A 12,309-nucleotide genomic window follows, 5' to 3' on the forward strand; every position below is an offset into this window, starting at 1 on the left:
TGCTCAAATGAGCACTCTGCCCAATTGAAACAAAGGAAAAAAAAAAAAAAAAAAAGAAAAAAGAAACCGAAACGGGCATTCTTTTGAGCATAACGTTAAAAGCTAAATCGTTAGATGTTTTATTAAAAAGGCACCTTTAGAATGCGATGTCCTCAAATATTTTCCTCGATATTTTAATAAGTAAACAAAAACAAAACTAAGTCTTGCAACTGGCGAAAACTTTCAATAAGCAAACAAAGCAACAACTTTCCTTTCGAGTTTTTTACATTTTAAACAAAAGACAAACAAAGAAAAAAAAAACAAACAAAAACAAAAACAAAAAAACAAAACAAAAACAAAACAGAAAAGGGAGAATGAGTGAGTCGACTGATTTCGCTCAACTGTCTTAAACGAGAAGTCATAAACGTTTGCTTGTGCCAGCAAGTTGCAAATTAAGTTGTTAATGAGCTGCACCGCAAAAACTTAACCCACAGTTTATTAAGCATATTAAGCCTTTGCTGACATGTTAAGACATTTTAAGCCTTTGCTATTATCATGAGGCTTTTTTGCTCCACGAGCCAAAAAAGTACGCTAGAGTTGTTGACAAACTGCATCGCGGTCGAAAAGTGTAATTACGCCAACACTTTTATCCGTTTAAGCATTTCGTTTTCGCACGAACAACAATTAAAGCAGCTCGTTGAGCTTAACGACGTTCGTATTTTTTTTCGAAGCCAAAACTTCGGCTATAAGTAGAGTGAAGAGGCACTTCGAAAAACAACAAAGCTGTTCGCAGTCGATAGCAACGAGCGACAACATCTCTGCGAGTCTGGCATCAAGGTAAACATTTTTTTTTACATTTTCATTTGTTAGTGCCACTTTTGTGTACATTATGTATTCAAAAATTTCTTGCTGACGCTAGATTTTTCGTTTTCAATGAACAACAGTTGCAACCTCTAGTCGTTTGCTAAAACAGCTTGCTAGGACAACCAAATCAATCATATGTTGTGAAAATTTCTTTTTGTTCAACTGACTAAGGAAGATCGAGCGAACGCTTTTTTTTTTTATAACTTGTTTGTATCATATTGCTATTAAGAAAACAGCGTTGTGTATACTAAACGTGACATAATTGGCAATTATCCGTAACTAAAAATAAGATAGAAATTACAAACTTGATACCATATTTTAATTACTCTAACAAAACTAGACGTCATCGCGTGAGAAAATAAATGTTTATGACACATAACCTATTTTTTTGTTTTTTTTTTTCTTCTCTTTTTTCCTTTTAATCTCCTTTCTTTCGTCCAAAAAGCGTTTTGATTTTTGCCTCGCCACAAGCGATGAAATCGATAAAAAAACCTGCTCGGACATTCTCAATTCTCAACAACAAAAGCAATCAAAGTTCTAGCTCTCGAGCACGTGCGCCAACAGGTTGATGAAACCGTTCAAATATGCTCGATCGCTAGAATTTAAAAAAAAAAAAAGAAGCAAACCAGAAACAAACCAAAATAAAAAAAAAACAAAAACAAAAATGGACATCTTTAGAACGCTTAAATTTTATAAAATATTTTCCTCTGCGTTTTTAACCAGCTAAACTGTCGTAAAGTTTTTTCGGTGCAGTTCATTTAAAAAACTTAGTTTTCAACTTTTAAACGTTTTAGACTTCTCGTTTAAGGCAGTCGAAAGAAATGAGTCGACTTGCTCTCTCTCTCCCTTTTCGGTTTTGTTTTTGTTTACTTGTTTTTGTTTTTTCTTCGTTTGCCTTCGTTTGCCTTTGTTTGCCTTTGTTTGCTTTTGGAAAAGTTGTCGCCATGCGAGACTTAGTTTTTTTTTGGCTCAATTTGTGATTAAGTGAAGTTCTAGTCTTGAAAGTGTGCAAAGTGTGGGCCAATCTGGTGGCTGGAGTGATGACACGTGAATGCTGGAAATTCCAGACTTTGAGCGGATTCAGCGTACATAGAAAGAAAATGTAACATTCACGTGGGTCTCTCCTAAGCTTGCCATTGGTCGGTCTGCTGGCCTTAAGTACCCCCCCCCCCCCCCTCAACGTCACGTTTGCTCAACTTTCTCGGTCTTTGGCGCCCAAAGAAAGCTCGAGGAAGGATAAAAATGGCGAGGTTTCGGTACTGCGTTTTCTGTTTTTCCTATTTGTTTTTGTTTGTTTGTTTGTTTCGTTTGTTTGTTTATTTATTTAATCGTTTTTTTGTTTGTTTCGTTCGTTTGTTTGTTTGTTTCGTTTGCTTCGTTTGTTTTGTGATGTTTTGTTTTCCCTTCTTGATGGCACAAAACAGAAGCAAACAAGACTTTCGGTTATATTCGGTTATATTCGGTTCAATAAAAGTTTGTTGGTTTCTGCACAACAACAACAACAACAACAAAAGTCCCTCTGTCCCTCAAAAGCAGTTTCTCCTCTGTCCTAAAGAAGAGCCTCTTTGTAATCGATCTTGTCTGAATGCAGCTCTCCTTTTGCCTACAGGTTTTTATTCCAACCCTTTTGTTGTTGTTAGTGCCATGTTGTTGTTATTGTTATACTCTGTAAAAGCAGTTGTTGCTGTTGTACTTGTTTGTTGTTTCTAAAGACACTGTTGTTGCTGCTGTTAGCGCTGTTAGTAATCACCCACTTGGCTTGTATTTTTGTTTCTTGTTTTTGTTTTTTGTTTTATTTATAAACACTCTCTGAGTAAGTGATGCTGTTGCTGTTGTTGTTGTTACAGTTGCAATGAGTGTTTGTTAATGTTCCCCCACTTGGCTTGTTTATAATCTATTTTATTTTATCAACACTCTCTGAGTCAGTGATGGTGTTGCTGTTGCTGTTGTCGTTATTATGCTTGCAATGGGAGTTGTTACTGTTCACCCACTTTGCTTGTTTTGTTTTTGTTTCTTTATTTTATCAACACCCTTTGAGCCAGTGATGCTGTTGCTGTTGTTGTTGTTATAGTTGCAATGAGTGTTGTTAATGTTCACCCACTTTGCTTGTGTTTTTGTTTTTGTTTATCAACACCCTTTGTGTCAGTGATGCTGTTGCTGTTGTTCTTATTACAGTTGCAATGAGTGTTTGTTAATGTTCACCAACTTGGCTTGTTTATAATCTATTTTGTTTTATCAACACTCTCTGAGTCAGTGATGCTGATGCTGTTGTTGTTATTGTGCTTGCAATAAGTGTTGTTAATGTTCACCCACTTTGCTTGTTTTGTTTGTGCTTTTGTTTTTCTTTATCAACACCCTTTGAGTCACTGATGCTGTTGCTGTTGGTGTTATTATAGTTGCAATGAGTGTTAATGTTCACCCACTTTGCTTGCTTTATTTGTTTGTTGCTTTTTTTTTTATCAACACCCTGCGAGTTAGTGATGCTGTTGCTGCTTTTGTCATTTTACTTGTATTTATAGTTGTTACTGTTCAGCCACTTTGCTTGTTTTTTAATCTGTTTTATTTTATCACCACACTCTGAGTCAGTGATGATGTTGCTGATGCTGTTGTTGTTATTTTACTTGCAATGATAGCTGTTACTGTTCAGCCACTTTGCTTGTTTTGTTTGTTTGTTTGTTTGTTTTTTTTATCAATATCCTCTGAGCAAGTGATGCTGTTGCTGTTGTTGTTGTTATAGTTGCAATGAGTGTTTGTTAATGTTCACAAACTTGGCATGTTTATAATCTATTTTATTTTATCAACACTCTCTGAGTCAGTGATGCTGATGCTGTTGTTGTTATTATGCTTGCAATAAGTGTTGTTAATGTTCACCCACTCTGCTTGTTTTGTTTGTGCCTTTGTTTTTGTTTATCAACACCCTTTGAGTCACTGATGCTGTTGCTGTTGGTGTTATTATAGTTGCAATGAGTGTTAATGTTCACCCACTTTGCTTGCTTTGTTTGTTTGTTGCTTTTTTTTTTATCAACACCCTGCGAGTTAGTGATGCTGTTGCTGCTTTTGTCATTTTACTTGTATTTATAGTTGTTACTGTTCAGCCACTTTGCTTGTTTTTTAATCTGTTTTATTTTATCACCACTCTCTGAGTCAGTGATGATGTTGCTGATGCTGTTGTTGTTATTTTACTTGCAATGATAGCTGTTACTGTTCAGCCACTTTGCTTGTTTTGTTTGTTTGTTTGTTTGTTTTTTTTATCAATATCCTCTGAGCAAGTGATGCTGTTGCTGTTGTTGTTGTTTTAGTTGCAATGAGTGTTTGTTAATGTTCCCCCACTTGGCTTGTACTTCTGTTTTCTGTTTTGTTTTGTTTTTGTTTTTTTTGTTGTTTTTTTTCTCAACACTCTCTGAGTAAGTGATGCTGTTGCTGTAGTCGTTGTTATAGTTGCAATGAGTGTTTGTTAATGTTCACAAACTTGGCATGTTTATAATCTATTTTATTTTATCAACACTCTCTGAGTCAGAGATGCTGATGCTGTTGTTGTTATTATGCTTGCAATAAGTGTTGTTAATGTTCCCCCACTCTGCTTGTTTTGTTTGTGCCTTTGTTTTTGTTTATCAACACCCTTTGAGTCACTGATGCTGTTGCTGTTGGTGTTATTATAGTTGCAATGAGTGTTAATGTTCACCCACTTTGCTTGCTTTGTTTGTTTGTTGCTTTTTTTTTTTATCAACACCCTGCGAGTTAGTGATGCTGTTGCTGCTTTTGTCATTTTACTTGTATTTATAGTTGTTACTGTTTAGCCACTTTGCTTGTTTTTTAATCTGTTTTATTTTATCACCACTCTCTGAGTCAGTGATGATGTTGCTGATGCTGTTGTTGTTATTTTACTTGCAATGATAGCTGTTACTGTTCAGCCACTTTGCTTGTTTTTTTTTGTTTTTGTTTTGTTTGTTTGTTTGTTTGTTTTTTTATATATCCTCTGAGTTAGTGATGCTGTTGCTGATGCTGTTGTTGTTATTATGCTTTCAATGAGAGCTGTTACTGTTCACCCACTTTGTTTGTTTATAATCTGTTTTATTTTATCAACACTCTCTGAGTCAGTGATGCTGATGCTGATGCTGTTGTTGTTATTATGCTTGCAGTGAGAGTTGTTACTGTTCACCCACTTTGCTTGCTTATTGTCTATTTTATTTTGTCAACACTCTCTGAGTCAGTGATGCTGATGCTGATGCTGTTGTTGTTATTATGCTTGCAATGAGAGTTGTTACTGTTCACCCAATTTGCTTGTTTTGTTTTTTTATTTGTTTTTTGTTTGTTTGTTTTGTTTTGCTTGTTTTTTTTTATCAATACCCTCTGAGTCAGTGATGCTGTTGCTGTTGTTGTTGTTGTTATAGTTGCAATGAGTGTTTGTTAATGTTCCCCCACTTGGCTTGTACTTTTGTTTTCTTTTTTGTTATGTCAACACTCTCTGAGTCAGTGATGCTGATGCTGTTGTTATTATGCTTGCAATGAGAGTTGTTACTGTTGTAGTTATGTCTGTCATTTGTCCTTGTTAGCAAGTTCTATTTGCCCTCTCTTGCCTTTTTTCAACACAGTTTCTTTCTTTGAGTCATATGGTTGCGAGATCCTCTCAAACTCCATCTCTTTATTTATTTGTTTCTTTTCTTTTTCTTTTTTTTTTTCTCATTCTCCTTCTCATAATAGCAATCACTGCTGCCACCATGCATGTAATGCTAGTTGCTCTCATTCTTTTTCATTTGCTAGTGGAAACTTTGTTTCTTCTTGTTGCTCTCTTTTCTTTCTTTTTTTCTCTTTTGCAGAGGATTCGAAAAAACACAGCTCTTCCCTGCAGTTGTAAACATTCCAGGATTGGATGCAGGCAGAAGAAAAAAACTCTCACTGACTGGTTTCCTTTTTTTAGCAAAAACCGTTGCAAACAAACACCTGAACATGTCTTCTTCACAAGAAAACAACTCTGTTGTTGCTTCTTCTCCAAACTCTAAAGCAAAAAAAAAGAAAAGAAAGCAGTCACAAGAACAGAGAGACTTAAAGCTCAAAAACAAAGTCAGGGCCGCATTAGTTGCAGCGTGTGGCTCCGTAAACAGGGTTGTACCTTTCTATGGTACCAAGAAGAGGTACGCTGTTAGCTGTCCGATGCCTTTGTGCAAACATTCGTCCACAAGCATTAAAAGACACTTGACTAAAAAAGATCATTCTTGGACTTTGGATGAAGCTTCCATCTTTTACTCTGCAATGGTCAGGAAGTTTCAGCATGCTCGTCTCGAACGCAAGTCCGGCTGTCCAAAACCTTACCCCTGTTTGCAATGTTGGAAGTATTACGACCGACTGGACATACACTTGAAAGAGACTCATTTCTACGATTCCAAGATGATCAAACAAAAGATTGCAGAGGCAAAGCGATACGACAACGAGAAGCTCTATGTCCCTCAATTTATTCGACCTGCCTTCTTTGGTATTAAGCCAGTAGCTGAACAAGCGTCTGCATCAGGCTCTGCATCCTCTGCTCCTGGGCCTTCCTCCTCTTTTTCTTCTCCGGTTCTTTCCTCTGATCCTCTTTTAAGCTTGCCCTCACCAGTTGCTGGTTCGTCCGAGGCTCCTTCTGCAAACCAATGCACCTCTGTAGAAAACAAAGAGCTGAACACCGAATCCGTCCTTGACTCTGATTTCGATTCCTTAGAGCACTTGGTTTCCAGCTCCTATGTCTTGACCGAAGAAAAGAGACTCTTGTTTCAGCTGGACAAAGATGCTTTTCACTTTTATTACCAGTCAGCAGATGAGCTCTTCAGAGACTTTGAAAAGTGGCTTGTGGTAGCCAACAACAACACTTGGTCACAAGCAAAGATCTACAAAAATGCAGTTGTGGAAATATTGACTTGTTGTGACAGCACGTTGACGCTGCACCCAAACGCCCTCACCAATTCCAATGTTTTGGAGGATAGATACTTCTCCTTGCACTTTAAGAAAATTCAGCTCAATTCCAAGCTGAGTGAACTTGACCAAACAAAAGCCATGTCTTGTCACACGTTGTACAACCGCCTCGTCTCCCTTTGTCTCCTGTTTCGTTTCAGTGAAGCCAGAAACGTCTATTTCGGACTTTCTCATGAGGCCATCCGACGTTTGCGCTGCAAGGTGGATGAGTTGCGAAAAGTGCTGAGGCCCTTTCGTTCTTTGAGGAGGAGCCTTGTGAAAAGAAGAAAAAGCATCAACATCATCAATGTCAGTTTGCTGACCGAATATGGCAAGTCTGCATACGTAAGAGACTTAGTGGAATCGATTAGAAAGGCGTCTCTTCCGCTGACTAGAGACAATGCTGTGTCTCTACGAAACCATCTTCTGCTCTCTGTCACTGTAATTAACAGTTTAAGAAAATCTAACATTGCTCTTTTAAACATTAGAGACTACATGGCTGCTGAGAAGAGTGAGTGTGGATATTGCATTGTGCAAGAGCGCTACAAAACAGCATACAAGTACGGAGCCAAAAACATTCTAGTGCCGAACGACTTGAAAGTGTTGATCGATATTTATTTGCTGAGATACAGAGACCTTCTTGTCAACGACTCTCACTACATGGCTGCAGACACCAAGACTGTTTTGGAGTTGAGCGACTGCTACAGGCCCCTTTTTCCTTCGGTGAGAGCCAACAAAGACGAAGGTGTGACACTAGGTGCAACTAGAGTGCCTGTTTACCAGATGGGTTCCTCTGCTATCACCTCTAGCCTGACGTCCTGCTTCAGAAAAAGCCAAGTAAACATTCCCATGAAGCGTCTTACTCCCACTTGCATTCGCGGTTCGATAGCCACTTACTTTGCCAACAACAGCAAAGAAGATCGCGAGCGGTTTGCTACACTCTACATGAAGCACAGCAGACACACAATGGATAGCTTTTATGTGTCCCAGTGGAACGCTGCAGAGGAGTTGCGCTTTGCCCTGGGCATCGGACAGTCCTTCGGAGTCATAGAGTCTTTGACTGTTGAAAAGTCTGAGAGACCACCAAAGGAGGAGAAGGATGTGATGGACTGGCTCCGAACTAATGCAGAGGAGTACGGTTTTCATGATGTTGAGGACATTTTTGAGGAAGATTCAGACTCCGGTTCTGACTCTGAAGAATGTGCTGCTACTTTCGGTTGTACCACAGTGGTTCCATTTTCTCCAGCTGTAGAAAACAATGCTCCTTTAGAGGACAGCAACGAACATGTTGTAGATTTCTTGTGTGAACCTAGCTCAACTCCTGTTTCGTCTGTTCCTTCTGAACAAACAATCGCTGGTCCAGTTCTTGAACTATCCTCTGCTCTTGCACAACTAGTTCCTAATGAACAAGCTGTTTGTATGGATGTAGATCAGACTCTAGCTGTTCCTGTTGGCACAGCTTGTTCTCCTCTTGCATTAACATTATTTCCTGATGAACCGGATTTTATTGAACACCATGCACAACTTTCTCCAGTTTACTTTAGTGAGCAAGTGGTTGCCAAACCTGTTTCTGCTGCTCCTGCTCAACAAGTTGCTTTCAGTCCTTCAAAAGAGGTCTTTTCTGTTCTGCTGGAAACAGTGTCTAATGTTGCTTCACAGCAAGATAATCTTATGGCTGTCACACGTGTTTTCCATGCTCCTCCTGAAGCTGCTCTTCTTGAACCTGCTCTTCTTGAACCTGCTCTTCTTGAACCTGCTCATAAGCAAGTGGTTGCCAAACCTGTTCATGTTGCTCCTTCTCTGCAAGTTGTTTTTAATCCTTCAAAAGAGGTCTTTTCTGTTCCTCTGGCTCCTAATCTTGTTGCTCGTCAGCAAACGATGGCCAAACCCAGTTTGTTTCTTTCAGCTGTTCCAGTCCAACAGGCTGGTACTGTTCTTGAAAAACAGCCCTCACCTGGTGCTGTTCAATCTGTTGGTAGTCTATTTAGCCAAAGTCTTGCTTGTACATCCAGAGGTAAATTCTTTTTGATTTTTGATTTTTATGCAAATCTCAACACGCTTTCAAAAAATAAAAATGCCCAAATTAACTCCTTGCCCTATTGTTATTGTTAAAGCTGTAAAAAAAAAAAAAAAAAAGAAAAACAATAAAAAAAACAAAAAAAAAAACAAAAAAAACAACACAGAAGTGTGTATGTATTTGTTGCAGGACTAATTCTGTGATTGCTTAAATGTTTACACAAGTGAATGATACTAAAACTGATTATGTTTTAGAAGTAAAAGATCCAAGAAGAAAAAAAATCAAGTTGGAAATGCCATCTTTTACTCAAGAACACATCGGTAATGTAAAACCTAATTTATACAAACATATATAAACACAAACCTCTTCTTGCACAATTTCAGATGGTTAACTGTTAATAAAAACTAGCCATCATTGCTAAGTGCACTTTTAGAAAGTTGTGTCTACCCGATTTCTAATGATGAAGTTAGAAACATCACCGTTAGAAATCATGCACAGCTTGTTATTATCTCTAACACTTAGAAACTGTTGATGGTTTTTTTATGAATTAGAAAAATGAACATGGTTTTATTTTATTTCAGGATCAACTCAGCCAAGAACAAAGGAAAACAAAGCAGAAGTTAGCCAATGCCAATTAGGTAATCTTTCAAAAACCAGTTATTGCTATCAGTGCAAACAATAAGGTCAACAAAAAAAACAAATAAAAAAACAAAATTAATCTTGTCATGCTTCAGAACCAAATGAATATTCGATTTAATCTCTTTGTGTTATGACTTGAGTTTGTAAAATTTTAGATGAAATAGTTGAAAAGCTGAATGCTTGCCCTGGCCACAACGAATGGTTCAACACCAGAAGTTTTCCTCGATGTGCAGCTTTAGTGTTGGCATACATCTTGCAAGACGTGTTTACAGATGTAAGCTCAAGTTGCTCGTACAAAGATTACCTTGGCATCTTGGCAAATCATAGCAGTGACAAGCTCATTCATGTCTTGCAAAAGTACTCCTACCGAAGCCATATTAAAGACAAAATTAAAAACATGAAGCTAAAAATTCAAAAAGAGGGTAGTTTAGAAAAGTTTGTTCAATATGGCAATATAGTGAGACCATTTATGTAGTTTAGAAAAGTTTGTTCAGTTTGGCAATAAAGATGGGCCTTTTGTGTAGTTTGTTTTCTCTATGCTTTTGCAAATATATTTATCTGTTTCGCTAAATACATAATAAACAAGAAGTTCTGTTAAACTGTTCTCACATTTCTTATTTAAAGATAGTTCAAACTTTTTTTATCTTTAAAAAAAAAAAAAAGTCGTTTTGTTATTCTGTTAACACTTTTAATAGAGTTGCATTTAGAATTACTTCTGATGTTTTTAAGAGTTTGTTAAAAAGCAAATTAATATTTTCTGTGATGTTAAACTGCATAAGTGAAATTTAAAAAAGGAAAACTGCTCCAACCATTTTTCGGAAAAAGAAATCAAAAAGTTCCTTATTTTAAAAGATCTAGACATCCATTTCTTCTTCAGCAAAATAGCGAGGCTTTTTTTATGAACTCTTACTCTCTATTTTTTCATATATTTACACAAAGGATTTTATTAAGTTCAATGTAAACATACATAGAAGTATATTATGTTTTTTTTTTTGTTTGTTTTTTTTTTATGGTGTCTAACTTTTGTTTCACTTCTATTTTATTTTACGTTTATCTTGTATTTTATCATGCCTTATTGGTTTTTGCGTTTTGTGATGTCAAGCTGCGTAAGCTAAACTTAAAAGAGGAAAACTACGCTAACTTTTCTTTGAAAAAATATTCAAAAAGTACCTTAAAAGAGAAAGCACACGAATTTAAAAAGTTGTATCTTGCCATCCAATTCTTCTTCTGCAAAGTAGTGAGGCTTTTGCTCTCTAATTTATCTCTATTTACGCAAAGGGTTTTATTTCAATGTAAACACGTATAAAAGAATACTTTGTTAAAAATAATGTTAAAGGAGTTGCGTAAAAAAAACGTCTGAATAAACTTTCTTTACAAAAAAAAACAACTAAGAAACAAGCGCGCCTAAGAAAAACCAGATCGCGATTCTAAGTCAATAGACGAAAGAAACAAACTTTAAAAAGTCTTTCTAGACAACAAATTCTATTTTTGGCAATGCAGTTTTTGTATTTATGCAACCTATCTTTTGTTTCACTTCTACTTTATTTTACGTTTACCTTGTATTTTGTCTTGCCTTTTTGCGTTTTGTGATGTCAAGCTACATAATCTAAACTTAAAAGAGGAAAACTAGGCTAGTAGAATATTATGTTGTTGGTTTTATATGCAGCCTAACTTTAGTTTCATCTATATTTTGTTTTGCGTTTATCTTATATTTTATCTTGTCTTTTTGAGTTTTGTGTTTTGTGATGTCAAGCTACATAAGCTAAACTTTAAAGACCTTTTTTTTGAAAAACTATTCAAAAACTACCTTTAACAAAGTAGCGAGGCTTTTTATGCACTTTTACTCTCTAACATACCTATATTTGCGCAGAGGATTTTATTTAACTCAATGTAAACATACATAGAAAAATATTGTTACCCGTTTATTTTATGCAGCCTAACTTTAGCTTCATCTGTATTTTATTTTACGTTTATCTTATATTTTATTTTGTCTTTTTGAGTTTTGTGCTTTGTGATGTCAAGCTACATAAGCTAATGTTAAAAGAGGAAAACTACGCTAACCTTTTTTTGAAAAACTATTCAAAAACAACCTTTAACAAAGTAGCGAGGCTTTTTATGCACTTTTACTCTCTAACATACCTATATTTGCGCAGAGGATTTTATATAACTCAATGTAAACATACATAGAAAAATATTGTTACCCGTTTATTTCATGCAGCCTAACTTTAGCTTCATCTACATTTTATTTTACGTTTATCTTATATTTTATTTTGTCTTTTTGAGTTTTGTGTTTTGTGATGTCAAGCTACATAAGCTAATGTTAAAAGAGGAAAGCTACGCTAACCTTTCTTTGAAAAACTGTTCAAAAACTACCTTAGACATAATCTAGATTTAAAAGAGGAAGACTACGCTATTTTTGCTTTGAAAAAACTTTCGAAAACCACCTTAATCGATAGAGATAGCACACGATTTTAAAATGTTGTATCTAGTGATCCACTTCTTTTACACCAAAGTAGCGAGGCTTTCTATGCACTTTTACTCTCTAACATAGCTATTTTTGCGCAAACGATTTTATTTATTTCAATTTAAACATGCCTAGTAGATTATTATGTTGTTGGTTTTTTATGCAGCCTAACTTTAGTTTCATCTATATTTTATTTTGCGTTTATCTTATATTTTATCTTGTCTTTTTGAGTTTTATATTTTGTGATGTCAAGCTACATAAGCTAAACTTTAAAGAGGAAATTTACGCTAACCTGTCTTTGAAAAACTATTCAAAAACTACCTTTAACAAAGTAGCGAGGCTTTTTATGCCTTTTTACTCTCTAGCATACCTATATTTGCGCAGAGGGTTTTATTTAATTCAACTTAAACATACCTGTTAG

At 35.9% G+C, this 12,309-nt stretch overlaps 1 protein-coding gene across 2 annotated transcripts; it reads left to right on the forward strand.

Moving 5' to 3' along the window:
- Positions 1-2,027: 2,027 nt before the first annotated feature.
- Positions 2,028-9,945, forward strand: LOC149892635 (uncharacterized). 2 transcript variants are annotated; one of them, XM_090080008.1, is made up of 5 exons: positions 2,028-2,099; positions 5,762-8,782; positions 9,040-9,105; positions 9,367-9,423; positions 9,580-9,945. In XM_090080008.1, exons 2-5 carry the CDS (start codon positions 5,791-5,793, stop codon positions 9,897-9,899), a joined length of 3,435 nt encoding a protein of 1,144 aa, XP_089936134.1. In that variant the 5' UTR covers positions 2,028-2,099; positions 5,762-5,790; the 3' UTR covers positions 9,900-9,945. The 2 variants fall into 2 exon arrangements, with proteins under 2 accessions (XP_089936134.1, XP_089936136.1); XM_090080010.1 differs by lacking the exon at positions 2,028-2,099 and having other exon boundaries at positions 2,825-8,782.
- Positions 9,946-12,309: the final 2,364 nt, after the last annotated feature.

Source organism: Hydra viridissima, unplaced genomic scaffold, assembly GCF_058129835.1.
Source record: "Hydra viridissima isolate aposymbiotic clone 2 unplaced genomic scaffold, HvirCarnegie_v1 scaffold_2, whole genome shotgun sequence".
NCBI lineage: Eukaryota > Metazoa > Cnidaria > Hydrozoa > Anthoathecata > Hydridae > Hydra > Hydra viridissima.

What these genes read in the sequence shown, in the direction of transcription:
- LOC149892635 (XM_090080008.1), top strand. Translation starts at nt 5,791, where the DNA reads ATGTCTTCTTCACAAGAAAACAACTCTGTTGTTGCTTCTTCTCCAAAC. An exon ending in TCTTGCTTGTACATCCAGAG is followed by an intron (nt 8,783 to 9,039) that starts GTAAATTCTTTT and finishes ATTATGTTTTAG; the next exon opens with AAGTAAAAGATCCAAGAAGA. An exon ending in TTTTACTCAAGAACACATCG is followed by an intron (nt 9,106 to 9,366) that starts GTAATGTAAAAC and finishes ATTTTATTTCAG; the next exon opens with GATCAACTCAGCCAAGAACA.